The following is a 26,110-nucleotide window of genomic DNA, read 5'->3' as shown; positions in this document are numbered from 1 at the left end:
TGGCGGAGAGGAGGGACCGACGGGTGGTGGAGCAAGCGAGGAAGACAGTGGCGTCGCTTGTGCAGCAGAAGGCCGCGCTGGCCGCATGTGCCACTGCGACTTCCGCGAGCCCATGGAGTTGTTCGATGAGCGTGTACATAGCGGGAGTGGCGTCCCGTCGGCCACCGATTTCTTCGAGGCCGCAGCGGCGACGCCCAGGTGCCTGACACCGCGCTTGTCACCGCAGAACGAGGATGTTCTGGCGCACGACAGCTTCAACCCAAACGTCGTGTTCTCCCCGACATACGACAAGCAGCGTTGGCAAGGCAACGGTGCGAACGGCGTTGCCTTCACTGGTCGCAGGTGTACACTCCAATTCAAGGCCACCGGTAATCCGTTCGACGAAATGCCGGCAGGCAGGGAAGAGGGGGCAGCACGCGAGGATGAAGGGGAGGGCGGGGAGGACGGGGAGGCGGACATCGACGAGGATGGTGAGGAGGACGGCGAGGAGGAAGACAAGGTGGAGGATGTCGGAGAAGCAGAGGAGGTCATCGAGGTTGACGCAGGATGTGTCGTCATCGACGATGAACTGCTGCTTCTAGTTATGTTTAATTCGTACCCAGGTCTATAATATGATCTATAATATCATGTCCAATACTTTGATCGCAATGATTTGGATCGAAACATTTGCTTTTAAATATGAACTATTTGAATTTATATTTGGGGGTGGTTTTAGAGGACACGGCTGGGAATGGGCGTGCCCCAAATGGAGCACGAGGCGCCGGTGTCCCGGCGGTGTCTCCCATTCGATCAATCCGACGCGTTTTGAGGGTCGCTTTGGGAACGCGACTGAAGATGCTCTAAAACATGCACATGCTATCACAATCAACCATCTTCTCAGTCTATAAATGTAGCGGAAATGCAATTTTGATCTCAGGTGCATATGCTCCTGCTACAGAGAAAAACATTTTAAATTATCACAAAAAATACGAACACAAATTTCACGCGTATATGTCAACAATCCATATGTGTATGCCAAGTTTCGCGCGAAACCGGTAGGTTTGGTGTCCTGTGTAAAAATGACAAGCAAAACGTCTTGTGAAGAGCTTATATTTAGCACCAAATGTCCATATTATTTTCAACCAGTTGCAACCTGCAACGCAGCTGAATCTAATTAAGATCTACAGAACATTTAGGTGAATGTTGCGCTGGTCAGATCTTGCGTCGTCAGGGTGACATGGTCCAACCGTACTGAAACAGTAGCTAGCAACGTGGATTTTTCTCATCCGTTAGTTGAGGCTGCACTTCTCGTGTATGTGTCCGGAAGATTTTAGGTGGAGAAAACTGACACGGATTGGCAACAGAAGAGTGACATGAGTTTCTTTTTACAGTCGGAGTGAAAAGATTTTTTTTTAAACATAAGGCCTAGCTTTAACTTAATGAAAACACAACGCTGGAATTACAAGGTGCTAAAAGAACAGCTTACAAACATCAAGAAACAAACAAGCATAAAAAATACAAAATAGCACAATTTGGTCTTTAATGCCACCATCTAACGGAATGAACATTGCGGAAGAGAGGAAACACCCTCAAGCTCACCACGAGAGAATCCCACCATAGTCAAGTCCTAACGCATCGCAGCCAACATGTTATTCGCCTCCGCGTCTAAAGAATGTCCCAACCTTCTCGCCCTAGATCATAGGGTCCCAAACCGTCGGCAGGCAGAGAAGCTATCCTAAAAGCCCGCATAAACACCTGGGGCAGCATGCTAAGGACCAGAACAAAGAACGAGCACCACACGCGGAAAATCACGAGCATCGCCACCGGCCATCGCACCGACCACCCATAAGACTTCAGCTTCAGGACGGAGATCGCGGAAGAAGACACTAAAAGAAGGTGCATCCATGTCGTCCTGACTGGCCGAAGCACCACTTGTTGCTGGAAAGGGGAAAACTTTCCCCTCTCGCCCAGGCCTAGGGCGCCAACCCGCCGACACGCTACAACACTAGCCGAACACAACAACACTTCATCCCAGGAAACTCCGCTACCTACAAACCATGAAACACACGCAACATCACCACCTTCCGCAGTCCCAAGACGGCACCTCCAAGGAGAGCACGGCGCTCGAGCATCGTCACCGCCCAATCTGGAGATTTTTGGTTTTCACCCGGGCGCAGAGAAAGGAGGGAAGGGCGATGTAGATCAATGTTGCCTCCAAGGAGGAAGATAGTGCCCGAAACGTCACCAACACTGTGACCATCACCGGCGGCCAAACATCTCTCCTGAACAGAGCCCCCGAACTCGCCACCCCAATAAAATCAATGGAAACAACAAGGATGCCAAGTTCCATGGCCCTTGGGGTGGGTACCACGTGGAAGCAGGCCGTCGTCTTAAGATCTAACACGGGGTCGACGAGACGACCACCGCGACGCGAGCTCCCTCCACCACCTCCATGCCACCCACGCGACCGAGGAAATAGTCTGCATCACCGACCAACCACCCCCACTGCCAGGGACCGCGCCACCCTCACCTTGCAAAGGCCGCCATGTCACGCCCCCATAGGGAAAGCGCCGGTCGACACCACACTTACCCGAGGCCGCTTTGGCAGGAGCAAATCGATGCATGAGGCGCTCACCACACGTCCGCCCCGACACTGGCAAGCCCCAAGTGGAGCTCCTCCACCTATTACTGCACGAGGAGCAAGAAACTCAAATCCCCGCCGCCCCTTCACCAGCGTCACGCCCTTTGACCGGTGGCGTCTCCGGGGGCGACGAGAAAGGGAGGATGAAGGGAAGGAAGCTGCGGTGCCGGGGCAAGGATTTTGTCCCGTTGGTCGTCTGGAGGGGGCGCGAGGGATCCCTTTATTGTTGTTCTTATTTGTCTGTTTAGGGTTTGTGTCTTACTCAGAAAGACGTGGTCAACTCTCTGAAGATGGAATAAAATTTTCCCTATATAGCGCACGTCACGGTGATGTGTCTAGCATCAGTGGAGGGTGTGTGGAGGTTTTGTCTTCAACGAATCTCGCTGGATTTGTTCTTTGTTCCTTCTGATCAACACTTCTCTTCATTGGTGATGGTTGCTTCTTTCTTGCGCTAGTTCCGTGGAGGCTTAGTGTCGAGGGGGCTCTTCAGCAATGCCCACCATGAGGAGCTTAGGGTTGATAGAATCCTGCAGGTTAGCATGAGACATCAGATACCAAACGAACAGAAGGCGGGATTTTACCCATGTTTGGGGCCCTCGATGAGGTAAAATCCTTACTCCTGCTTGTCTGATCTTGATTATCGATGAAAAAGATTACAATGGGGCAGCCGATAGATTTCGTGGAGGTGGTCTCGACGTGAGGCAAGATTACTAGGGTTTAGTGTATGTGCGATTCTGTAGGAGGCCAGGTCCCGAGAGTCCTGCACAGATCCGACTAAATTACAACAAGATCTAATCTATCTTTCATTTAAACGATGTCTCCTTTCCTTGTCCGTCAATGATTCGTCTCCTTCCTTATTCTCACCACTGCAACCGACGTACTAGTCCTTCACGGGCCAGAGTGATCAACATGGGCCCCTGGTGGACCAGAGGAGGTAGGCTAATATCGGTTACCCGAAAGGTAATGCCCACATCACTTAGCACAACGACTTCCTAACTCTACTACAACAAGCTCTAGTGTGACAAGGTTATGACTGCTATAAGAGTGGGGCGAGAACGACGGCTCGCCTTTGACTCGTTCGGGTGCTTGTAGTCGTCGTTAAGTGATGCAAAGACCTATTTACAATATTATTTTTTTGGATTTTCTTATACTGTTGTTGAGGATTAGGATTATGAATAGATTAGTGGACTTTTTCGTTTAAAAAAATTCCGGCCACAACGTTGGATTCGCATTGAGGAGCTGTGGCTACATCGACACTTCGCACTGTTGATCAGGAATGTTCGGCGGATGATGATTTACCACTGAAAATCGGAGTATCTTCAGAGGAGCTGCTTGCTGCAGTTTCCACCTTGTCCATTGCTGCTGGAGGGAGTGGAGGTTATTGACATAGGCATCCCCAATGGGCCTGCCGAAGATGGTACCCGGGGTTTACTGAAGGCCCACAAGTCGAAGAATATGAAGTTCGGAAGCCCAATTAGTATTAAGGAAAGTTAGAGTTGTATTAGGAAATATAGAGACTTGTAATTTTACGGGACGGGTTAGAAACCCTCCCGGACTCTGTAACTTGTGTATTACGAATCCCTCGGCTCCGCCTCCTATATAAGGGGGAGTCGAGGGACAAAGAAAGGATCGAATCAATTGTCAACACAACCCTAGTTTCTTAATCGTCGAGTACTTTTCGGCTGAAACCTTCGAGATCTACTTGCCCTCTACTTCCAACGAAACCCTAGTCTACAATACGTAGGCATTGATAAGTTAATACCTTGTCAATTGGCGCCGTCTGTGGGGATTAGAGGAGACAAGGAGCTGATCTCAATGGCACGTTCAAGATCGTCGACTTCGTCGGTAGCAAGCAACGCATTGGATCGAGGAGCCCATGGAGATGACGTTCGGAAAGTTCCGATTCTGTGTCGAGAAAGAAGGATCGTATCGTCTCGAAGTTCCAATTTCATCGGGATTATCGGCGGATGATTCCAATTTTTCGTCAAGCGAAGAGGAGATTTCGTCGCCACGCTTCATCAACACTATGTCAGGCGAAAAGCTCGCTAAAATCTTCAGCGACATGTCCTTCGAGTCGTCTGCGGACTCTGATATAAGCAGCGACTCAGACATCATCGATAACTTCAATTTCGTCGACAGATCCATTGTTGTTGGAAAGGTCTTCACCAATCTATATGATGGTGTCACCAATCCTGACAAAAATCAAAATTCAAAATATCATCAGATCTATGCAATTGGAGAAACAAGCCGAGCAGAGCCAGAGACGTCAGAAAACTTCGACGATGCGGGAAATCTGTATGTTGATCCTGCAGATCTCACGCGAGGCTTGGGAATAAAATATATCGGACCAGGAACACGAGAGATGGTGCAATTCCCGCAAGCAGTATGGGATCGAGTAGCAAGAGCTATTGATGGTACAAAACCAATGACCATTACGGCGACACCTGAGGAGTTACAAGCGTATGAATATAGGCTTGCACGTACCAGGAGGGAGCTTGAGAAGCAGAAAATCGAGTTGGACAAGAGGCAGGAAGCCGCTTCCGCATCAAGCAGGCGAAGGGCAGAGCTAAGCCGAAATTCAAGAACTTCGGGAGATAGTCATAGAGAAGCTCGAAGGAGAGCAAGATCTCGGCTGCAAAATATACCTGAAGCAGAGAGAGAGACTTTAATTCAAAACCTCGATATGTCTTTTATGTCAATCGATACGAGGGGGAATATTATTCCCAAAACACCGGAAGCGGGATGCATGGCAACGCAAGCTTTCATCCTAGCGTCCAAGCCACCTCCCGGAGATCTAAGAGAAGCGTTGTATAACATGGCCATGGCAGGGTGTGGAGCCATGGGAGCAGCATTCGCAACTACACCTCCCGAAGGAGCTGCAAGGCAAAATAGTCCACGACCTACTCATTGCGGTGCGGGATCCCCGAGAGCGAGCGGGGTCAGAGATACAGCAACTCAGGCCAGGGTGGATAGAGCGCGACAGGATAGAAGGGAACAACGGCATTCACCAGAAGTTGCTGAAGAAGATATGTGTGGACTCCCGTGTTTTACGAGACGAGTTCGAAAAACTCGAGTCCCGTCAGGATTTAAGTTACCAGACAATTTCAAGAAATTCGATAGCCTGCAAGATCCCGAGGATTGGCTAGTCGATTACCTCGAGACGGTGAAACTGATAGGTGGAACCAGAGAAACAGCCATGCAGAGCATTCAAGTACACCTGAGTGGAGCCGCAAGATCTTGGATAAAGAAGCTTCCCCCGGGTTCCATCGACAGCTGGGATAGTTTTGAGGATGTGTTTGTCAAGAACTTCCGATCAACCTGCAAAAAACCTGCATCACTAGAAGAGTTGAGATCATGCCGACAAAAGCATGATGAATCAATGAGAAAATACATCCAAAGGTGGAACATCATTAAAAACTCGGCAGAGAATATATCTGACGAGAGAGCAATAGATGCGTTTGTGGCAGGAATTCGACGAGGAGATTTTGTCGAAGACTTGGGGAGAACCAACCCAAGGACAGTGTCAGCATTGATGGAGATAGCAAACAGATGGGCAGATGGAGAAGACGCTGTTCACAATAAGCGACACAGGTCACCGGAGGAGGATCGTAGTCGAAATTTTGAAAATAGACGACGATTTCCTCGACAATTCTCGAGTTACGATGCTCCTGGCCAAATATCGGCTGGGTTTCGGGAAAACACTGGAGGAAACAATAGAGATGAATACCAAAGGAGTAACGAGCCGCGAGGCGACAATAGAGATGACTCTCGGAATAACAGGCAAAATAGTGGACCAAGGTTTCAGAGACCTTTTGTATCTCCCGAGGATATGATGAACGGGCCACGTCAGATGCATTTCTATCTCGACAATAATGGGAAGATGCAGTCAGGACATTTGCAAAAGGACTCTCGCAATTTTCAAGCAATGTTGTGGGTCGCAGGGCTATCCAATGCTCAAGCAACAAATAGAAACCCCCCAGGGCCCAGGAGTGAGATCCACCTGCCACCTCCTCCCGCAATTACGGACAAAAATCGGCACCAGCTCAGAATAGCGGCAGCACCACACCCACCTCCATATGTTGATCCTAACTCCAACGGCGCGGTCTCGATGATTCAGAAAGCTAGGCCGTCTAATAGGGCTCAGAAAGTAATCTCGCGATAAGTGTTCATGGCAGAGAAGATGCCTCCACCAACGATTGAGTACCTAAATTGGTCGGGACAGGACATTGGCTTCACAATTGCGGATCACCCGCAGCAAGTTCCTCGACCAGGGCAGTCAGCACTTATCTTACCAGCAGTGATCGCAGAATTCGACGTATCTCGAGTATTCATAGATGGAGGCAGCAGTCTAAACCTTATGTACGCGGATACACTAAGGAAGATGAACATATCCCTGGCAAATTTAAAACCAACTGACACACGTTTTCATGGAATCACGCCAGAGAAGCCGAGTTATCCGTTGGGGAAGATCAATCTCGATGTTCAGTTTGGGACCCGAGAAAACTACAGGATAGAAAGGCTGGAGTTTGAAGTTGTGGATTTCCCGTCGCAATATCACGCCTTGTTGGGACGACCAGCATATGCCAGGTTTATGGCGGTACCACACTACACGTACCTGTTGTGGAGGTTACCTGGACCTAAGGGACCAATTACAGTCAAAGGCAGTTTCGCGTTAGCTGATAAATGCGACAAGGATTTTCATCGACTGTCAGAAACTTTCGGGATGCAAGCAGAATACATGGCGTCAAGGCTCACAACTGATTATGATGTGTTGCCAAATACATCAAGGCCACTCAGGGAGCCAACCTTCAACACTACTAAGGATTCCAAGGAGGTGCAGATTCACCCGACAAATCCAAAGAAAACGACGTCCATTGCAACAGACATGGACCTCGCATAGGAAAGCGCGCTCGTCGAGTTCCTCCGTGAGCACTGGAAAATCTTCGCATGGTGTCCAGCTGACATGCCAGGAGTACCCAGGGAACTTGCCGAGCACCACCTAAACTTGGATCCAATAGCGAGACCAATCGAACAACCTTTGCGGCGTTTTTCGGAACCAAACCGCAAAGCCATGCTGTCAGAGATTGATCGACTCAGAGAAGCTTGTTTTATCAAAGAGCTACATACAGAGGCCATGTGGGTAGCTAACCCAGTGCTGGTCCCGAAGAAAAACACGAAAGTCCTTCGCATGTGTGTCGACTTTACGTGTCTCAATAAACACTGTCCAACGGATCATTTTCCCCTCCCAAGGATCGATCAAATCATCGACTCCACGGCAGGATGTGAACGTCTTTCCTTCCTGGACGCATATTCTGGTTATAACCAGATCAGATTAAAAGAAGATGATGAAGTCAAGACAGCGTTCATAACACCTTACGGCATGTTTTGCTACAGAACAATGCCCTTTGGTCTGAGAAACGCGGGAGCAACATATCAGCGGATGATGCAGAAATGCTTGGCAACACAGATTGGGAAAAACGTACAAGTGTACATTGACGATGTCGTCATAACATCAAAAAAGGGGACAACATTGATCGAGGATTTAAAGGAAACTTTCGACAACCTTGACAAGTTTTGCCTCAAACTGAACCTGACGAAGTGTTCTTTCGGCGTCCCTGCAAGAGAACTTCTCGGGTTCCTAGTATCAGCAAGAGGGATCGAGGCCAATCCAGAGAAAATCCAAGCCATCGTAACGATGAGGAAGCCAACAAAGTTGAAAGAAATACAACATCTGACTGGGCGAGTCGCAGCTTTGAGCAGATTCGTCGCCAGGCTAGGAGAGAAGGCATTGCCGTTCTACGCGTTGATCAAATAAGGAGAGAAGTTTCAATGGAACGAAGAAGCGGACAGGGCTTTCGAGGATCTCAAGCGCACAATCTCGACATCACCAATCTTGGTGGCGCCTAAGGAGAAGGAACCCCTCTTGCTATACATTGTAGCCACACCTCAGGTGGTCAGCACAGCTCTCGTAGTCGAAAGGGAGGAAGAAGGAAAACTCCATGGAGTACAGAGGCCAGTATATTTCATCAGTGAAGTATTATCGCCTTCAAAACAGCTGTACCCGCAGTACCATAAGCTAGCATATGAAGTGTTTACAACAGCAAGAAAGTTGCGACACTATTTTTCGGCGCATCCGATAATAGTGGTCAATGAGGCGCCTTTATCCTATATATTAAACAATTCAGAAGCTACGGGCCGTGTCTCCCTTTGGGGAATAGAGCTTTCCCCTCGGGACATCACGTACGAAAAAAGAAAAGCAATAAAGTCGCAAATTTTACCAGACTTCATCGCAGAGTGGATGGAGCTACAAAATACGGGACCCCCGGATCTATCGAGAACCTGGACTATGAACTTCGACGGGTCCAAGAGATTAGAGGGAGCTGGAGCAGGCGTGATACTAATATCACCTGAAGGCGACAAATTAAAGTATGTCTTACGGATGACGTTTCCAAACGCGTCTAATAATGAGGCAGAATACGAAGCTCTCATACACGGGATGAAGATGGCGAAGGCTTGTGGCGCAACCCGACTAAAAATCTTTGGTGACTCGCAATTAGTGGCTCAGCAGGTCATGAATCAATGTGATGCAGTCAATGAAAGTATCATAGCATACAAGGAAGTGTATAACGAGCTAGAAAAGCTGTTTGATGGATGCGAGGTAAATCACATCAGCAGGTTGAGCAATGACGAAGCCGATGTTCTTGCAAATATCGGGTCACAGTGCCTCGCGATTCCACTAGGCGTGTTTTGGGAGGAAATAGCCAAGAGATCTACAAAGCCGAAGAAACCAAAGAAGAAGGAGAAGGAGGAGAAACCCTCGGGGGCTACAAAAGTAGCATTGGAACAAGAAGAGGAACAGGACCTAGTAATGATGGTGCAAATCCCATGGATGCAGGCATACATATCATACATCCTAAGGAAAGAAATACCCAACGATCCAGTTGAAGCAAGGCGAGTTATCAGACGTTCTAAAGCCTTTACTGTGGTCAAAGGGGAGTTATACAAGCAAAGTATTTCGGGAGTATTACAAAGGTGCGTCACACCCGAAGAAGGATGGCTAATTTTGCAGGATGTACACGAAGAAATATGTGGTCATCATGCAAGCAGTCGAGCTATAGCAGCCAAGGTTTTCAGAGTAGGATTTTATTGGTTGACAACAATCGAGGATGCAAAGGAAATAGTTCGTACTTGCGACGCGTGCCAGAGATTTGCCGCAAAACCTCACTCTCCGGCAGCAGAATTGATGCCAATACCGTTGTCATGGCCTTTCGCACAGTGGGGCCTCGATATGGTGGGAAAATTACACAAAGCTTCGCCGGGAGGATACGAGTACATGCTCATCGCTATCGACAAATTCACGAAGTGGATAGAAGCGAAGCCGATAAATTCACCAGACGGAGCATCTGCAATCAAGTTCGTGAAAAGCATTGTCTTTCGGTTTGGAGTACCTCATAGCATCGTCACGGACAATGGTAGCAATTTTACATCCAACGAATTCAAGGCATATTGCGCGGAGGTAGGCATTAAGCTACACTTTGCATCAGTTGCGCACCCGCAAACTAATGGTCAAGTCGAGAAAGCCAATGGTATCATCTGCAATGGTATCAAGAAGCGTTTGCTGGGACCGTTGGAAAAAGCTCGACATACTTGACCAGAGGAGTTGCCTAGTGTGTTGTGGAGCATCCGAACAACACCAAATACAGCGACGCAGGAGACTCCGTTTTTCCTGGTCCATGGAGCTAAAGCAGTACTACCGATAGAAACAGAGCATGATGCTCCAAGAGTGACGGAGTATGACGAAGAGGCATCAAGGAAAGCATTAGAGGATGATGTCGATGCACTTGATGAAGCTCGAGACGAAGTGTTATCGCGGGTCGCTAAGTACCAGCAAGATTTGAAAAACTACCACAGTCGACGATTGAGGCCAAGATCCTTTCAGGTAGAGAACTTAGTTCTTCGGCTCATACAAAAAATCCATGAGAAACTCGAGCCACCGTGGCTTGGTCCTTACATCGTCACAGAAGTAATCGAAGGAGGAGCATACAGAATCAAGGACAAGAAGACAGGAGTTGCCGAGCCAAATCCTTGGAACGTGGCGCAACTCAGGCGTTTTTACGCCTAGAATCGAAATATAGTCCTCCTTGTAAAAATACAATGTACTGAAACACCCGCGAGTTTTCAGACGCACTCTTTGCCTTTTTCAGGGCACCGAGTGGGGCTGAAAAAGGTTTTTAATGAGGCGGACTCGCGGTGCTGCAATATAATAAAGATAGTGGAGATATACATCTTTTTCTTCGACAGGCTCGGGGGCTTGTGCCCAGAAGTTACAATATATATATACATCGCTGACGAATACAACTTGCAAAAAATATTTCGCCTTGGTTCAAAGCACCTCGCAAAATAAATGAAGATACAAAATAGTGGTCACCGAAAAACTCGGGGGCTAATATCCGCAAATATAATACACTCAATATAATTCAATTTCCCTTGGTTCAACCTCGCATACACAAATAGAGAAAATCGCCACCGAAACGCTCGGGGGCTTGACGAGAAAAAATAAGAAAAATATATCCAGCGGCTTTACAATATAGATTATGTTCACAACATACAACATGCAACTATTGAGAAAATTCGATAAGATAAAGGAAAAACTCTCAATTGCTGCCTAGTATATCATCTATGGTTATTCGCTCATTATTTACAGTACGAGTACTATGTTCAGCATAGCTACCCTTCACGAAGAATTCAGCGTCCATCCGAAGAAGTTCATCCATCATCTCTTCTGCTACAGGGGTCACAACGTCATCAATTTTGCCAATGTTCCTCTTCCTTTTCGACATCTTGGCCAGGCACTTGGCAACAATTCGACTCATGTTTAACTTTGGATAGCAGATTTGTATCATCATCATAGCAAATCTGGCGCCGGCAGATAATTGGGCCCGCACAAATCCATGGATTCGAGGGGCATCCCGAAACTTGTCCATCAGAGCAGGAAGGGTTTCTGGCATCTTGTTGCGCGGGAACATGGTGCTATAAACTAAGGACAATGTCCTTGTGCAGAAGTCGAGGAAATCACGGACCTGACTCGCGCGATCTTGAAATCTGACGATTTGCCGGGTACGTTCAGGCGTAACCCAAAAGTTAGAACCATGTTCTGAAGCAAGTCTGAGAAGCACATTGGATCGAGCTTGAACACGTTGATCCTCGGCAGCGGTATCCAAAAATGAACCTGTTTCAGTGGAGAAATCAGTAAGGAAGGAAGAACAGCAAGAATAACATCAAGCACAGTCAAGAGAACGAAGTATACCTGTCATATCCAAGCTGGAGTCATTCATCAGTTGAAGCATGTAATTCTCTCGAGAAGAAGCTTCGGCAGCCTCAGTAACCACGGCCTCTTTTACAGCTATAGCATCCTGAGCCTGCTGAAGCGCAACTTTTTCCCTCTCCAATGATTTTCGAGACTGCTCCATTATTATAAGTGCCTGCTTCTTCATAGACTGAAGTTGTTGGTGAAGTTCTTTCAAGTCTTCTGTTGAACCCTTACTCGAGGAATCTTCGATAAATTCATCATCAACAGGCATTTTCTTCGAGTAGGAGGAAGCAGGAAAAGCATCAGAAGGACGAGGAGTTGAAGTGTAGTTATCAAATATCAACTGGAAATAAAAGTTTCGACATCAATCATCAAGCAAAAATAGATTTCCATTGATTTTCAAAGTGTTTACATGGATATTACAAAAGGAAGGTTCCTAATAAACTAAGGGGGCAGTTGTCGCCAAAGCTACTATGGCGACAGCATCAAAAGAGAAACAAAACAAAAGAGAAGACAAGGTGGTCTACTTGACCTCCGGCTTCGATGAACTAGGAGCGGGAGTTGGCTTGCATCCGAGGTATGCGAGGATTTTCTTTGAGTTTGGCTTGGCAGCCTTAATCAACGACTGCAACCTCTTCGTTTCCATCTCCTTCGTGTCGCCAACTCTCGCCCAGTCGACATCTTGTTGGCTGTCAGCAACCAAGGCGATAGTGCCTTCAACACCAACTTTCAAACTTTCTTGGTGAAGTTTGATCCCAAGATCTTCTTGAGAGTTGAAGCACTTAGCGAGAGCAGTAAAAGTCGCGGGTTCTTCCCTCTTCGTGAAAAAGTAGGGAAAAAGCCGCGACAGACCTATCCTGGCTTCGGCAAGGCCTTCGCGCGCCTCATCTCCGTGGATCTCAAGGAGGGAAAGCGCGTCGAGAAGGCGATCACCTTCAGGATTTTCCAGATCATAATCTTGCTGCATTTCCCTAAATGAGTAAAAAGAAGGTTGTCAAGGAAAAGCGAGCAAGGACAAATATGACGACCTGAAGAAACAGCAAGGATCTGAGTACTTACTAACAAAAAGTCGACTCTGCGACTCCAAGCGAGTAAGGATTTCTTTTTCACGAGCAGACTGCTGAGCTATATTGTCGCTCAAAGAAGTTTCCACGTCATGAAGTCTTTTTCGAAGATCTTTGACGGCGGCAGCATCTGCTTCAGCTTTCTTGCGAGCTCTTTCGCTTTGCTCTAACTTGATAGCAAGAGCGTCAGCGCGTTTGTTGGATTCCGCAAGATTTTCTGGCATAATGAACGACAGTAAAATGTCATGACAAAATAATGAAGGAGTATATTCAGCAGAAGAGGCAGATAAAAAATAGTACCTTCAAGCTTCTTGGCATGGTCACGGTACCCGACGAATTGGGTACCGAGGCGGATAAATTCCTTCATCAAAGGCTGAAGAGAGGAACAAAGGAAAAGAGAAATCAATATAGGAAATAAAAGTTCGACAGCAGCCAGCAAAAAACAAAGGGGAGCTGAAAGTACTGAAATGATCGGAACGAAAAGAAAAAGAGTGGAAAACTTACGTCATCCAATGAAGGAGTCGTGGAACTACCAGTTAACAGGATAGGTTCCTTGGCTGGTTCTACCCTAGCTCTCTTTGGTGAAGAGGCTCGGGGGCTTGCACCTGGAGTTGGATGCTCTGTGTCTTGTTGAGGAGGCGAGGTTTCGTCCCCATCAGGTTGAGCTTCAGAGACAACTAAAGTACGGGACGTACTCGTTCGAGCAGTCGCGTCAATAGGTGGATTTTCATCCTCGTCGCCACTACAATAAATAAGGCGACAAGATAAGAAACAATGTAGACAAAAAATCGAGAACAAACAATAAAGAGCATCAAGAACTTACGAGCTGAGAAGAGCATCTTCGTAAGGGTTGAAAGTTGTCCTTTCTTCAGTAGGAACAACTTTTTCGGCAGGAGGTGCACCGGTTTTGGAGGTGCCGGAATCGACAACCTCGTCCCTTTTTCTCTTGTTCTTTGGAGAAGCAGCTGGGGGAGGAGAGTGTGTCAATGCGGTAGCCTCGGATTCAACTTCCTTTTCAGAGGATGCCGCGGATTTGTGAGAACCCGCGATTTCACTCTCAGGGCGAGAAGTACCCTGGTTGTCGTCGGTGACAACAGCCCGTTCTTTGACTTCTCCACCTTCAGGAAGGGGAGGAAGAGAAGCTAGAACTGGATGATTCTACAAAGACAAAGAATGTCGACAAGAAGTTATGCAAGGGATGTCAGCAAAAATAGTAGTCGACAAAAAATAGTCAAACAAAAATTACCTGAGGGAGCGCGTTGATGGCGCTATATGGTGTCACACGGCAAGATGACGGGACGGTGTCTTTCTTGCTAAGCGACGAGATCTTTCGGACAAGTTTTTCAAAGTCCTTGACCGACAAATCTACCGACAGGCGATCCACATCTTTGTCGCCAGCATACATCCAGAGGGGGTTTTTGCGAGCTTGCAGAGGCTGCACCCTAATCCTAAGGAAATACGCAGTGATTTGGATACCCGACAATTCTTGTCCACGGGTATTTTGAAACTGGTGGATGCGTGTCATCAGCGCCTCTGTCGCCGTTTTTTCTTCGTCGCTAGCCTCTGCATCCCAGGACCGGCGGCGACAGATTTTTTCGTTGCCATCGAAAGGGAGAATGTTGTCTTCCACCGAGCCATGGCTCTCCTCGTCGATATACAACCATTTTTTGCGCCACCCTTGAACTGAGTCAGGGAATTTGACGTCAAAGTACTCGACATCAGGGCGGACGCAGATCACAACGCCGCCTATGTTATAGGCAACGTTGGCAGAGCCATTACGGCGAAGGAGGAAAATGCGCTTCCATAAAGCCCAGTTAGGCTGGATGATGTCTACGGGTGCTTCTATTCTTGTAGACAGTGTTGGGCCTCCAAGAGCAGAGGTTTGTAGAACAGCAGCAAGTTTCCCTTAAGTGGATCACCCAAGGTTTATCGAACTCAGGGAGGAAGAGGTCAAAGATATCCCTCTCATGCAACCCCGCAACCACAAAGCAAGAAGTCTCTTGTGTCCCCAACACACCTAATAGGTGCACTAGTTCGACGAAGAGATAGTGAAATACAAGTGGTATGAATGAATATGAGCAGTAGTAACGGCGCCGGAAAAGTGCTCGGCTGGCGTGCGGTTGATGGTAGTAATATTGCAGAGCAGTATAAATGCAGTAGAAACGATGAAACAAGCGGCGATAGCGATATTTAGGAACAAGGCCTAGGGATCATACTTTCACTAGTGGACACTCTCAACATTGATCACATAACGGAATAAATAGATAGATGCTAGACTCTACACCCTCTTGTTGGATGATGAACACCACTAACTCGTGTAGGATTACACGAACCCTCAATGCCGGAGTTAACAAGCTCCACAATATTCAATGTTCATATTTAAATAACCTTAGAGTGCACAACAGATCAACATAACCAAACCAAGTACTAACATAGCATGCACACTCGTCACCTTCACACTACGAAAGGAGGAATAGATCACATCAATACTATCATAGCAATAGTTAACTTCATAATCTACAAGAGATCACAATCATAGCCTACGCCAAGTACTACACGATGCACACACTCGTCACCATTACACCGTGCTGGAGGAATAAACTACTTTAATAACATCACTAGAGTAGCACACAGATAAATTGTGATACAAAACACATTGCAATCATAAAGAGATATAAATAAGCACTTCACTATGCCATTCATAACAGTGAATAAGTATTCTGTGAAATATAGCCTAAGAGACCCACACGGTGCACACACTGTCACCTTTACACACGTGGAACAAGGAGTCTCCGGAGATCACATAAGTAAAATCCACTTGACTAGCATAATGACATCTAGATTACAAGCATCATCATATGAATCTCAATCATGTAAGGCAGCTCATGAGATTATTGTATTGAAGTACATAGGAGAGAGATGAACCACATAGCTACCGGTACAGCCCCGAGCCTCGATGGAGAACTACTCCCTCCTCATGGGAGACAGCAGCGTTGATGAAGATGGCGGTGGTGTCGATGGAGGAGCCTTCCGGGGGCACTTCCCCGTCCCGGCGGCGTGCCGGAACAGAGACTCCTGTCCCCCGGATCTTGGCTTCGCGATGGCGGCGGCTCTGGAAGGTTTTCTCTGGTTTCGTCGAACGTGGTAGGGTTTTCGCGACGGAGGCTTTAAGTAGGCAGAAGGGCAGGTCAGGGGGCCACACGAGGGCCCCACACGGCCAGGCGGCGCGGCCAAGGCCCGAGCCGCGCCGCCTAGTGTCCGGCCACCTCGTGGCCCCACTTCGTCTCCCCTCCGGTATTCCGGAAGCTTCGTGTAAAAATAGGACCCCGGGCGTTGATTTCGTCCAATTCCGAGAATATTTCCTTACTAGGATTTCGAAACCAAAAACAGCAGAAAACGGGAACTGGCCCTTCGGCATCTCGTCAATAGGTTAGTTCCGGAAAATGCATAATAATGACATAAAGTGTGTATAAAACATGTAGATATCATCAATAATGTGGCATGGAACATAAGAAATTATCGATACGTCGGAGACGTATCAGCATCCCCAAGCTTAGTTCCTGCTCGTCCCGAGCAGGTAAACGATAACAAAGATAATTTCTGGAGTGACATGCCATCATAACCTTGATCATACTATTGTAAGCATATGTAATGAATGCAGCGATCAAAACAATGGTAATGACATGAGTAAACAAATTAATCATAAAACAAAGACTTTTCATGAATAGTACTTTCAAGTCAAGCATCAATAAGTCTTGCATAAGAGTTAACTCATAAAGCAATAAATCAAAGTAAAGGTATTGAAGCAACACAAAAGAAGATTAAGTTTCAGCGGTTGCTTTCAACTTATAACATGTATATCTCATGGATATTGTCAATGTAAAGTAATATAACAAGTGCAATATGCAAGTATGTAGGAATCAATGCACAGTTCACACAAGTGTTTGCTTCTTGAGGTGGAGAGAGATAGGTGAACTGACTCAACATAAAAGTAAAAGAAAGGCCCTTCGCAGAGGGAAGCAGGGATTAAATCATGTGCTAGAGCTTTTCAAGTTTTGAAATCATATAGAGAGCATAAAAATAAAGTTTTGAGAGGTGTTTGTTGTTGTCAACGAATGGTAGTGGGTATTCTAACTACCTCATCAACCAGACTTTCAAGAACGGCTCCCATGAAGGACGTTATCTCTACCAGCAAGGTAGATCATCCCTGTTCTCTTTTGTTTACACATGCACTTTAGTTTAGTTTTTATTTATTTATTTATGGATGACACTCCTCCCAACCTTTGCTTTCTCAAGCCATGGCTAACCGAATCCTCGGGTGCCTTCCAACAATCACATACCATGGAGGAGTGTCTATTTGCAAAATTAAGTTGCTTACTGATGAATCAGAGCAAAACATGTGAAGAGAATTATTAATGAAAGTTAATTAATTGGGGCTGCGAACCCCATTGCCAGCTCTTTTTGCAAAGTTATTGGATAAGCGGATGAGCCACTAGTCCATTGGTGAAAGTCTGTCCGAAGTAAATGACAAGATCGAAAGATAAAACACCACATACTTCCTCATGAGCTATAAAACATTGACACAAATAAGAGATAATAGATTTTGAATTGTTTAAAGGTAGCACATGAAGTATTTGCTTTGGAATGGCGGAGAAATACCATGTAGTAGGTAGGTATGGTGGACACAAATGGCATAGTGGTTGGCTCAAGGATTTTGGATGCATGAGAAGTATTCCCTCTCGATACAAGGTTTAGGCTAGCAAGGTTATTTGAAACAAACACAAGGATGAACCGGTGCAGCAAAACTCACATAAAAGACACATTGTAAACATTATAAGACTCTACACCGTCTTCCTTGTTGTTCAAAACTCAATACTAGAAATTATCTAGACTTTAGAGAGACCAAATATGCAAACCAAATTTAGCAAGCTCTAGGTATTTCTTCATTAATGGGTGCAAAGTATATGATGCAAGAGCTTAAACATGAGCACAACAATTGCCAAGTATCACATTATCCAAGAAATTTTACCAATTACTACATGTAGCATTTTCCGTTTCCAACCATATAACAATTAACGAAGCAGTTTCAACCTTCGCCATGAACATTAAAAGCTAAGAACACATGTGTTCATATGAACCAGCGGAGCGTGTCTCTCTCCCACACAAGCATGAATTTATTCAAACACAAACAAAAACAAAAACAAACCGACGCTCCAAGTAAAGTACATAAGATGTGACCGAATAAAAATATAGTTTCAAGGGAGGAACCTGATAATTTGTCGATGAAGAAGGGGATGCCTTGGGCATCCCCAAGCTTAGATGCTTGAGTCTTCTTGAAATATGCAGGGATGAACCACGGGGGCATCCCCAAGCTTAGAGCTTTCACTCTCCTTGATCGTAGTATATCATCCTCCTCTCTTGACCCTTAAAAACTTCCTCCACACCAAACTCGAAACAAACTCATTAGAGGGTTAGTGCATAATTAAAAATTCACATGTTCAGAGGTGACACAATCATTCTTAACACTTCTGGACATTGCACAAAGCTACTGGAAGGTAATGGAACAAAGTAATACATCCAACACAGCGAAAGAGGCAATGCGAAATAAAAGGCAGAATCTGTCAAAACAGAACAGTCCGTAAAGACGAATTTTAAAATGGCACCAGACTTGCTCAGATGAAAATGCTCAAATTGAATGAAAGTTGCGTACATATCCGAGGATCACTCACGTAAATTGGCATAATTTTCTGAGTTACCTACGGAGAATTAGGCCCAGATTCGTGACAGCAAAGAAATCTGTTTCTACGCGATAATCCAAATCTAGTATGAACCTTACTATCAAAGACTTTACTTGGCACAAAAATGCAACAAAACTAAGATAAGGAGAGGTTGCTACAGTAGTAACAACTTCCAAGACACAAATATAAAACAAAAGTACTATAGCAAAATAAACACATGGGTTATCTCCCAAGAAGTTCTTTCTTTATAGCCATTAAGATGGGCTCAGCAGTTTTAATGATGCACTCGCAAGAAATAAGAGTTGAAGCAAAAGAGAGCATTAAGAGGCAAATTCAAAACAAATTTAAGCCTAACATGCTTCCTATGAAAAGGAATCTTGTACACAAATGAATTCATGAAGAACAAAGTGACAAGCATAAGAGGATAAAACACGAGTAACTTCAAGATTCTCAACATAAAGAGGGGAAACTTAATATTATTAAGATGCATATACCCATGTTTCCCTCTCTCATAATAACTTTCAGTAGCAACATGAGCAAACTCAACAATATAACTATCACATAAAGCATTCTTATCATGAGTCTCATACATAAAATTATTACTCTCCACATAGGCATAATCAATTTTATTAGTTGTAGTGGGAGCAAATTCAACAAAGTAGCTATCATTATTATTCTCATCATCAAATATAGGAGGCATATTGTAATCATAATCAAATTTATCCTCCATAACAGGCGGTACTAAAAGACCAATATCATTATAATCATCATAAATAGGAGGCAAAGTATCATCAAAGTAATTTTTCTCCTCAATGCTTGGGGGACTAAAAATATCATGCTCATCAAAGCCAGCTTCCCCAAGCTTAGAATTTTCCATATCATTAGCAACAATGGTGTTCAAAGCGTTCATACTAATATGTTCCATAGGTTTTTTAATTTTCGCATCAAACCATCCATGTCTTAAATCAGGAAATAGAATAAGAAGCTCATTGTTGTCCATTATGCCTAACTAGTGTAAACAAGAAACAAAAAGATGCAATTGCAGGATCTAAAGGAAATAGCTTCGAGCACACACACAACGGCAACGAGAAAAGTACTTTACCCGGGACCGGAGTATGAGTGCCTTTTACCTTTCCTCCCCGGCAACGGCGCCGAGAAAATAGCTTGATGTCTACGGGTGCTTCTATTCTTGTAGACAGTGTTGGGCCTCCAAGAGCGAGAGGTTTGTAGAACAGCGACAAGTTTCCCTTAAGTGGATCACCCAAGGTTTATCGAACTCGGGGAGGAAGAGGTCAAAGATATCCCTCTCATGCAACCCCGCAACCACAAAGCAAGAAGTCTCTTGTGTCCCCAACACACCTAATAGGTGCACTAGTTCGGCGAAGAGATAGTGAAATACAAGTGGTATGAATGAATATGAGCAGTAGTAACGGCGCCGGAAAAGTGCTCGCCGGCGTGCGGTTGATGGTAGTAATATTGCGAGCGAGTATAAATGCGGTAAAACGAGTAAACAAGCAGCGATAGCGAGTATTTAGGAACAAGGCCTAGGGATCATACTTTCACTAGTGGACACTCTCAACATTGATCACATAACAGAATAAATAGATAGATGCTAGACTCTACACCCTCTTGTTGGATGATGAACACCACTAACCGTGTAGGATTACACGAACCCTCAATGCCGGAGTTAACAAGCTCCACAATATTCAATGTTCATATTTAAATAACCTTAGAGTGCACAACAGATCAACATAACCAAACCAAGTACTAACATAGCATGCACACTTGTCACCTTCACACTACGAAAGGAGGAATAGATCACATCAATACTATCATAGCAATAGTTAACTTCATAATCTACAGGAGATCACAATCATAGCCTACGCCAAGTACTACACGATACACACACTGTCACCATTACACCGTGCAGGAGGAATAAACTACTTTAATAACATCACTAGAGTAGCACACAGATAAATTGTGATACAAAACACATTGCAATCATAAAGAGATATAAATAAGCACTTCACTATGCCATTCATAACAGCGAATAAGTATTCTGTGAAATATAGCCTAAGAGACCCACACGGTGCACACACTGTCACCTTTACACACGTGGGACAATGAGTCTCCGGAGATCACATAAGCAAAATCCACTTGACTAGCATAATGACATCTAGATTACAAGCATCATCATATGAATCTCAATCATGTAAGGCAGCTCATGAGATTATTGTATTGAAGTACATAGGAGAGAGATGAACCACATAGCTACCGGTACAGCCCCGAGCCTCGATGGAGAACTACTCCCTCCTCATGGGAGACAGCAGCGTTGATGAAGATGGCGGTGGTGTCGATGGAGGAGCTTCCGAGGGCACTTCCCCGTCCCGACGGCGTGCCGAAACAGAGACTCCTGTCCCCCAGATCTTGGCTTCGCGATGGCGGCGGCTCTGGAAGGTTTTCTCTGGTTTCGTCGAACGTGGTAGGGTTTTCGCGACGGAGGCTTTAAGTAGGCGGAAGGGCAGGTCAGGGGGCCACACGAGGGCCCCACACAGCAGCCGGCGCGGCCAAGGCCCGAGCCGCGCCGCCCTAGTGTCCGGCCACCTCGTGGCCCCACTTCGTCTCCCTCCGGTGATTCGGAAGCTTCGTGTAAAAATAGGACCCTGGGCGTTGATTTCGTCCAATTCCGAGAATATTTCCTTACTAGGATTTCTGGAACCAAAAACAGCAGAAAACAGGAACTGGCCCTTCGGCATCTCGTCAATAGGTTAGTTCCGGAAAATGCATAATAATGACATAAAGTGTGTATAAAACATGTAGATATCATCAATAATGTGGCATGGAACATAAGAAATTATCGATACGTCGGAGACGTATCACTGGACTCCAAGGAAAGATTCGCAAAGAGTGATGAAGATCGAGATGTGGAGGATGGAGTTGGGATTAAGATGGTGAAGTTGCAATCCGTACACAAAAAGCAACCCACGCAGTAAATCGTGAATGGGGGAAGAAAGGCCGCGGATGAGGTGGTCAACGAAACTGACCCGATATTCCATAGGAGGGGATGGATAGCTCTCCTCGCTGGGGAAGCGCAGCGAGTCTTTTTTCTTGCTGATCCCAAGCTTCTTCAGCAAGTTGATATCTTGGGCGGAGATTTTGGATCTCTCCCACTCAGTGCTTCCTAGATCCGCGGTCGCTATCTTGGACTCAGGAGTGCTGTGTCTGGTGAGTCTGCGAGGTGGCATCAACAATGGCGTAGGCGAAAAGCGTGAGCGTGGTCGAGCTCAAGAAGTGTTGGGCGCAATGGGGAATTTTTGCAGAGGAGAGCAGAGGAGCGGCGTGAACGAAAGGGCGAATGGAGGAAGAAGATGACCTTAAATAGAGAATCGGCGAAACGACGCACCGTTGGATGGAAAAATTGTGATATGGATGCTGTACACGTGGGTGAGGGGTAAAAGCGTATTTTCACTGTGAAGGAAAGGAACAGGCGCTACAGTGCGTGCGCCAGGAAAAGTGGAGGACGTGTGTCCCCCACTCGCACGACGTGTCAACTTGATAAGGATTTCGGGCCCGCAAGACAGAGAGAGAGCGCTACTCGCATCTTCCCGATACAATGGTCGTGGCTATTGTCAGCACTGACGTCACTTTATCAATGGAAAAAGATCGGCTTTGGTAATTTGAACATTGGCGACAAAGAATGATGACTGATAATTTCGAGAGCTTTTGATCAAATACAAGTTTTTGCTCAAATGCTCGGGGGCTACTTTTGAAGAAGGAAATTTCGGGTATGACAAAATAGAAATGACGAGAGCCTGTGATCAAATACAAGCATTTGTTCATAGCCTCGGGGGCTACTCCCATCAGGAGCGCTGGTCGCGCACCCGATAGATATGAAAAGCTCGAGAAAGAATAACAATATAGCGACAGAAGGTACTAATTTGTCGAGCCTACAACCAAGTACAAGTCCTCGGTTGTAGCCTCGGTGGCTACTCCCATCGGGAACGCTGTTTGCGTGCCCGATGAAATTATAAAAAAAAAGAAGTGAGCATATTTCGAGTTATACAAATAACTCTACATATACTCCCATCGGGAAGGCAAAATAAGTCATCCGTTGACTCAATAAAATGTGTTATTCCAACAGCCAAAAAAGCACTCAACAATATATTCTCAGAGCGCCAAAGTCGCGAATAATCTCTGAATGCCGCAAAACTTTGCGAAGGTAAGACCCAAGATCCGTTCTGAGCGGCGTAGCACCGTCTCTGACGTCGGTTTGCTACTTTTTCCGTATCAACAGATACGAAGAAAAATCCTAACGGACGCGTTAGGTACCCGATAAAATATGACTGGAACTCGACAGAATGGTAAGACCTTAAGCAGCACCTGTCGAAGTTAACACCAGTATCCCGAGATCATGTCCAGGGACGTGATCTTGAAGTAGGTTTTTGCGGATTGCCACTAGAGCAGTTAACTAGTACCTGATCCGTCAGATGAACTAGCCCCAACTACCATTATCCCTGTACAATATATAATTGTGTGTCTAAAGATATGCAATAAAATCGACAAAGTTATTGGATGATTGTAAAATTGGAGATTTTCCCTGATTCTTCGATTCAAACAAAATCTCGGGGGCTACTGACATAGGCATCCCAATGGGCCTGCCGAAGATGGTACCCGGGGTTTATTGAAGGCCCACGAGTCAAAGAATATGAAGTTTGGAAGCCCAATTAGTATTAAGTAAAGTTAGAGTTGTATTAGGAAATATAGAGACTTGTAATTTTACGGGACGGGTTAGAAACCCTCCCAGACTTTGTAACTTATGTATTACGAATCCCTCGGCTCCGCCTCTTATATAAGGGGGAGTCGAGGGACAAAGAAAGGATCGAATCAATTGTCAACACAACCCTAGTTTCTTAATCGTCGAGTACTTTTCGGCTGAAACCTTCGAGATCTACTTGCCCTCTACTTCCAACGAAACTCTAATCTACAATACGTAGGCATTGATATTAATACCTTGTCAGTTATGGTAGTCTGGAGCCTTTCGTGCTCAGGATGATGTTTGCGATCTAGTTTTTTTTTTTTTTGTTATTGCTAGGTGCAAATTTGGAGGTGCTTAGAGAAAGCCATTCCTTTTATCTGTTTTGTTTTTGCCCCGAGGGCTCTGTTCCGTTCTCTCTGATAGTGGAATCTCAAGCATGATTTTTTCATATGGAAAAAATTAGATTCAACTTTTTCTGATTTGTGACATCTAAAAAAGAAGCTGCTTTCAGATTGTTAGTTTTTAAAAGGTAAATGTTTAAATACAAAAACAATACCTCTCATTGCGAGCAATAAGTGTAGCACGACTCGACACCGGCCAGTCCAAAAACAGCCACCACTCACACAACAACACAACAAAGATGATTAGATCTAATTTCATATGCCTGTTGACTAGCACTAGCAGGCGAATCACGCACAAACGTGTGTGACCAAGAATTCCTGAAACAAAAAAATAAATAAAAAAGAATTCCTGAAACAAACCCATGCACGCGTATGTCGTGAGCCCTAGTTCCTGGACTGAATTCTATACGGATCTCTCGTTAGCCTTGCCCACCCAAATAAGAAGCCCATGTAAGCTGCCATTTCCCACTCCCCGCGCATCCAAACCAGCCCATAGCCGCTAACGCGATGCGGTCCAAAACCGCTACAGCGTCTCGCTCGCGCCCAGACGCGGCGGCGCCCCTGCACCTCGTCTTCGTGCCGTTCCTCGCGCGCAGCCACTTCGCCCCGCTGGCGGCCGCCGCCGCCACATGCGGCAGCGATGGCGCCACCAGCGCGGTCATCATCACCACGCCCCACTTCGCGGCCCTCGCTCCTCCCTCCGTTCTGGTCCGCATGGTGCCGCTCCGCTTCCCGGGCGGACACGCGGACTTCTCCCTCCTCCCGGACGAAGCCTCCGCGGCGGCCTTCTTCGCCGCCGCGGAGGCCGCGCTGGCGCCGGCTCTCGCGGAGACCATCCTCAACAACACATACAGGCCCGTGGCCGTCGTCTCGGACGCCGTGCTGCACTGGGCGCCCCGTGTCGCCCGCCGGTGCGGCGTTCCGCACGTGACGTTCCACACCATCGGGGCCTTCGCGGCGGCGTCCATGGTCGCGGTACACCTCCACGGCCCCAATGCCTTATCTGACCCCGCCGTCGGCCCCGGCTGCTTCCCCGTACCCGTGAGCCTCCGCGGGGTCCACGTCAACGAGGAGGCTCTGGCGCACCTCCCCCTGTTCCGCGCGGCCGAGGCCAAGAGCTACGCAGTCGCCTTCAACAGCTTCGCGGCGCTCGAGGCCGACTTCGCCGAATACTACCGAACCGCCGATGGCTCTTCCAAGAAGGTGTTCCTCGTCGGTCCCAGACGCCCCGGCACCCCACGCAGCGAAGCCGCTGCCGGCGGCGGCGCGGAGCGAGACCCCATCCTGCGGTGGCTGGACGGCCAGGCGGCCGGGTCCGTGGTGTACGCCTGCTTCGGCAGCACGTGCGGCCTGAGCGCGGACCAGCTCAAGGAGCTGGGCGCGGGGCTGCGCGCGTCCGGCGTGCCGTTCCTCTGGGTGATCCCGACGCCGACGGAGGGCATCGGTATGGACGAGCGCGCTTGCGGGCACGCTATGGTCGTGGCCGGGCGGTGGGCGCCGCAGGCGGAGATCCTGGCACACGGCGCGCTGGGCGGCTTCGTGAGCCACTGCGGCTGGAACTCGGTGCTGGACGCCGTCTGCGCCGGCGTGCCGCTCGCGACCTGGCCGCTCCGGGCCGAGCAGTTCCTCAACGAGGCGTTCCTCGTGGACGTGCTCCGCGTCGGCGTCCGGGTGAGGGAGGTGGCCAGTAAGGAGGACGTGGAGGCAGTGGTGCCGGCCGACGCGGTGGCGACCGCCGTGGGAAAGCTTGTCGGTGACAGTGAGGATGATGAGGCGGCGGCTAGGAGGGCGAGGGTGCGGGAGCTCGGCGTCGCAGCGCGTGCTGCCATGGCTGAAGGTGGGTCGTCGTGCAGTGACTGGGCACGGCTTGTGGGTGAGCTCAGGGCGTTACACGGTCACGAGTGACAATGGTGCACCGACTGGCAAGTGATGGCCGGTTAGTGCCGCCCGAATCATGATGCGTAGAACGTGCCTGGACATGGAAGCTATAGATCGATAATAAGCGAGAGCTAAATACACCACACTAATCCTATTACTTATTTTCTATGTACATTTTAGTTCCAGTTCCTGCAAAATGGGATGGAGTGACAATGGCGCACTTCTGATCTTGGTTGCGTATATGCTCCTTTTATTGAAATCAAACTTTTAGTTATTAGAAAATCCTGAAAAATAATAAATACTTGTATATCTCCATATTATACGAGCGCACGTAATTATTCGT

The 26,110-nt window shown here is 47.0% G+C and overlaps 1 protein-coding gene across 1 annotated transcript; it reads left to right on the top strand.

Moving 5' to 3' along the window:
- The first annotated feature begins 24,396 nt into the window (after positions 1-24,396).
- LOC124697290 (UDP-glycosyltransferase 73C7-like) lies at positions 24,397-25,794 on the top strand. The gene has a single exon (XM_047229903.1). The coding sequence runs from the start codon at positions 24,397-24,399 to the stop codon at positions 25,792-25,794; it is 1,398 nt and encodes a 465-aa protein (XP_047085859.1).
- Positions 25,795-26,110: the final 316 nt, after the last annotated feature.

This window comes from Lolium rigidum, chromosome 3 (genome assembly GCF_022539505.1).
Source record: "Lolium rigidum isolate FL_2022 chromosome 3, APGP_CSIRO_Lrig_0.1, whole genome shotgun sequence".
In the NCBI taxonomy this organism is placed as follows: Eukaryota; Viridiplantae; Streptophyta; class Magnoliopsida; order Poales; family Poaceae; genus Lolium; species Lolium rigidum.
The sequence above is the reverse complement of the archived record's forward strand: the minus strand, read 5'-3'. Positions and strand labels throughout refer to the sequence as shown.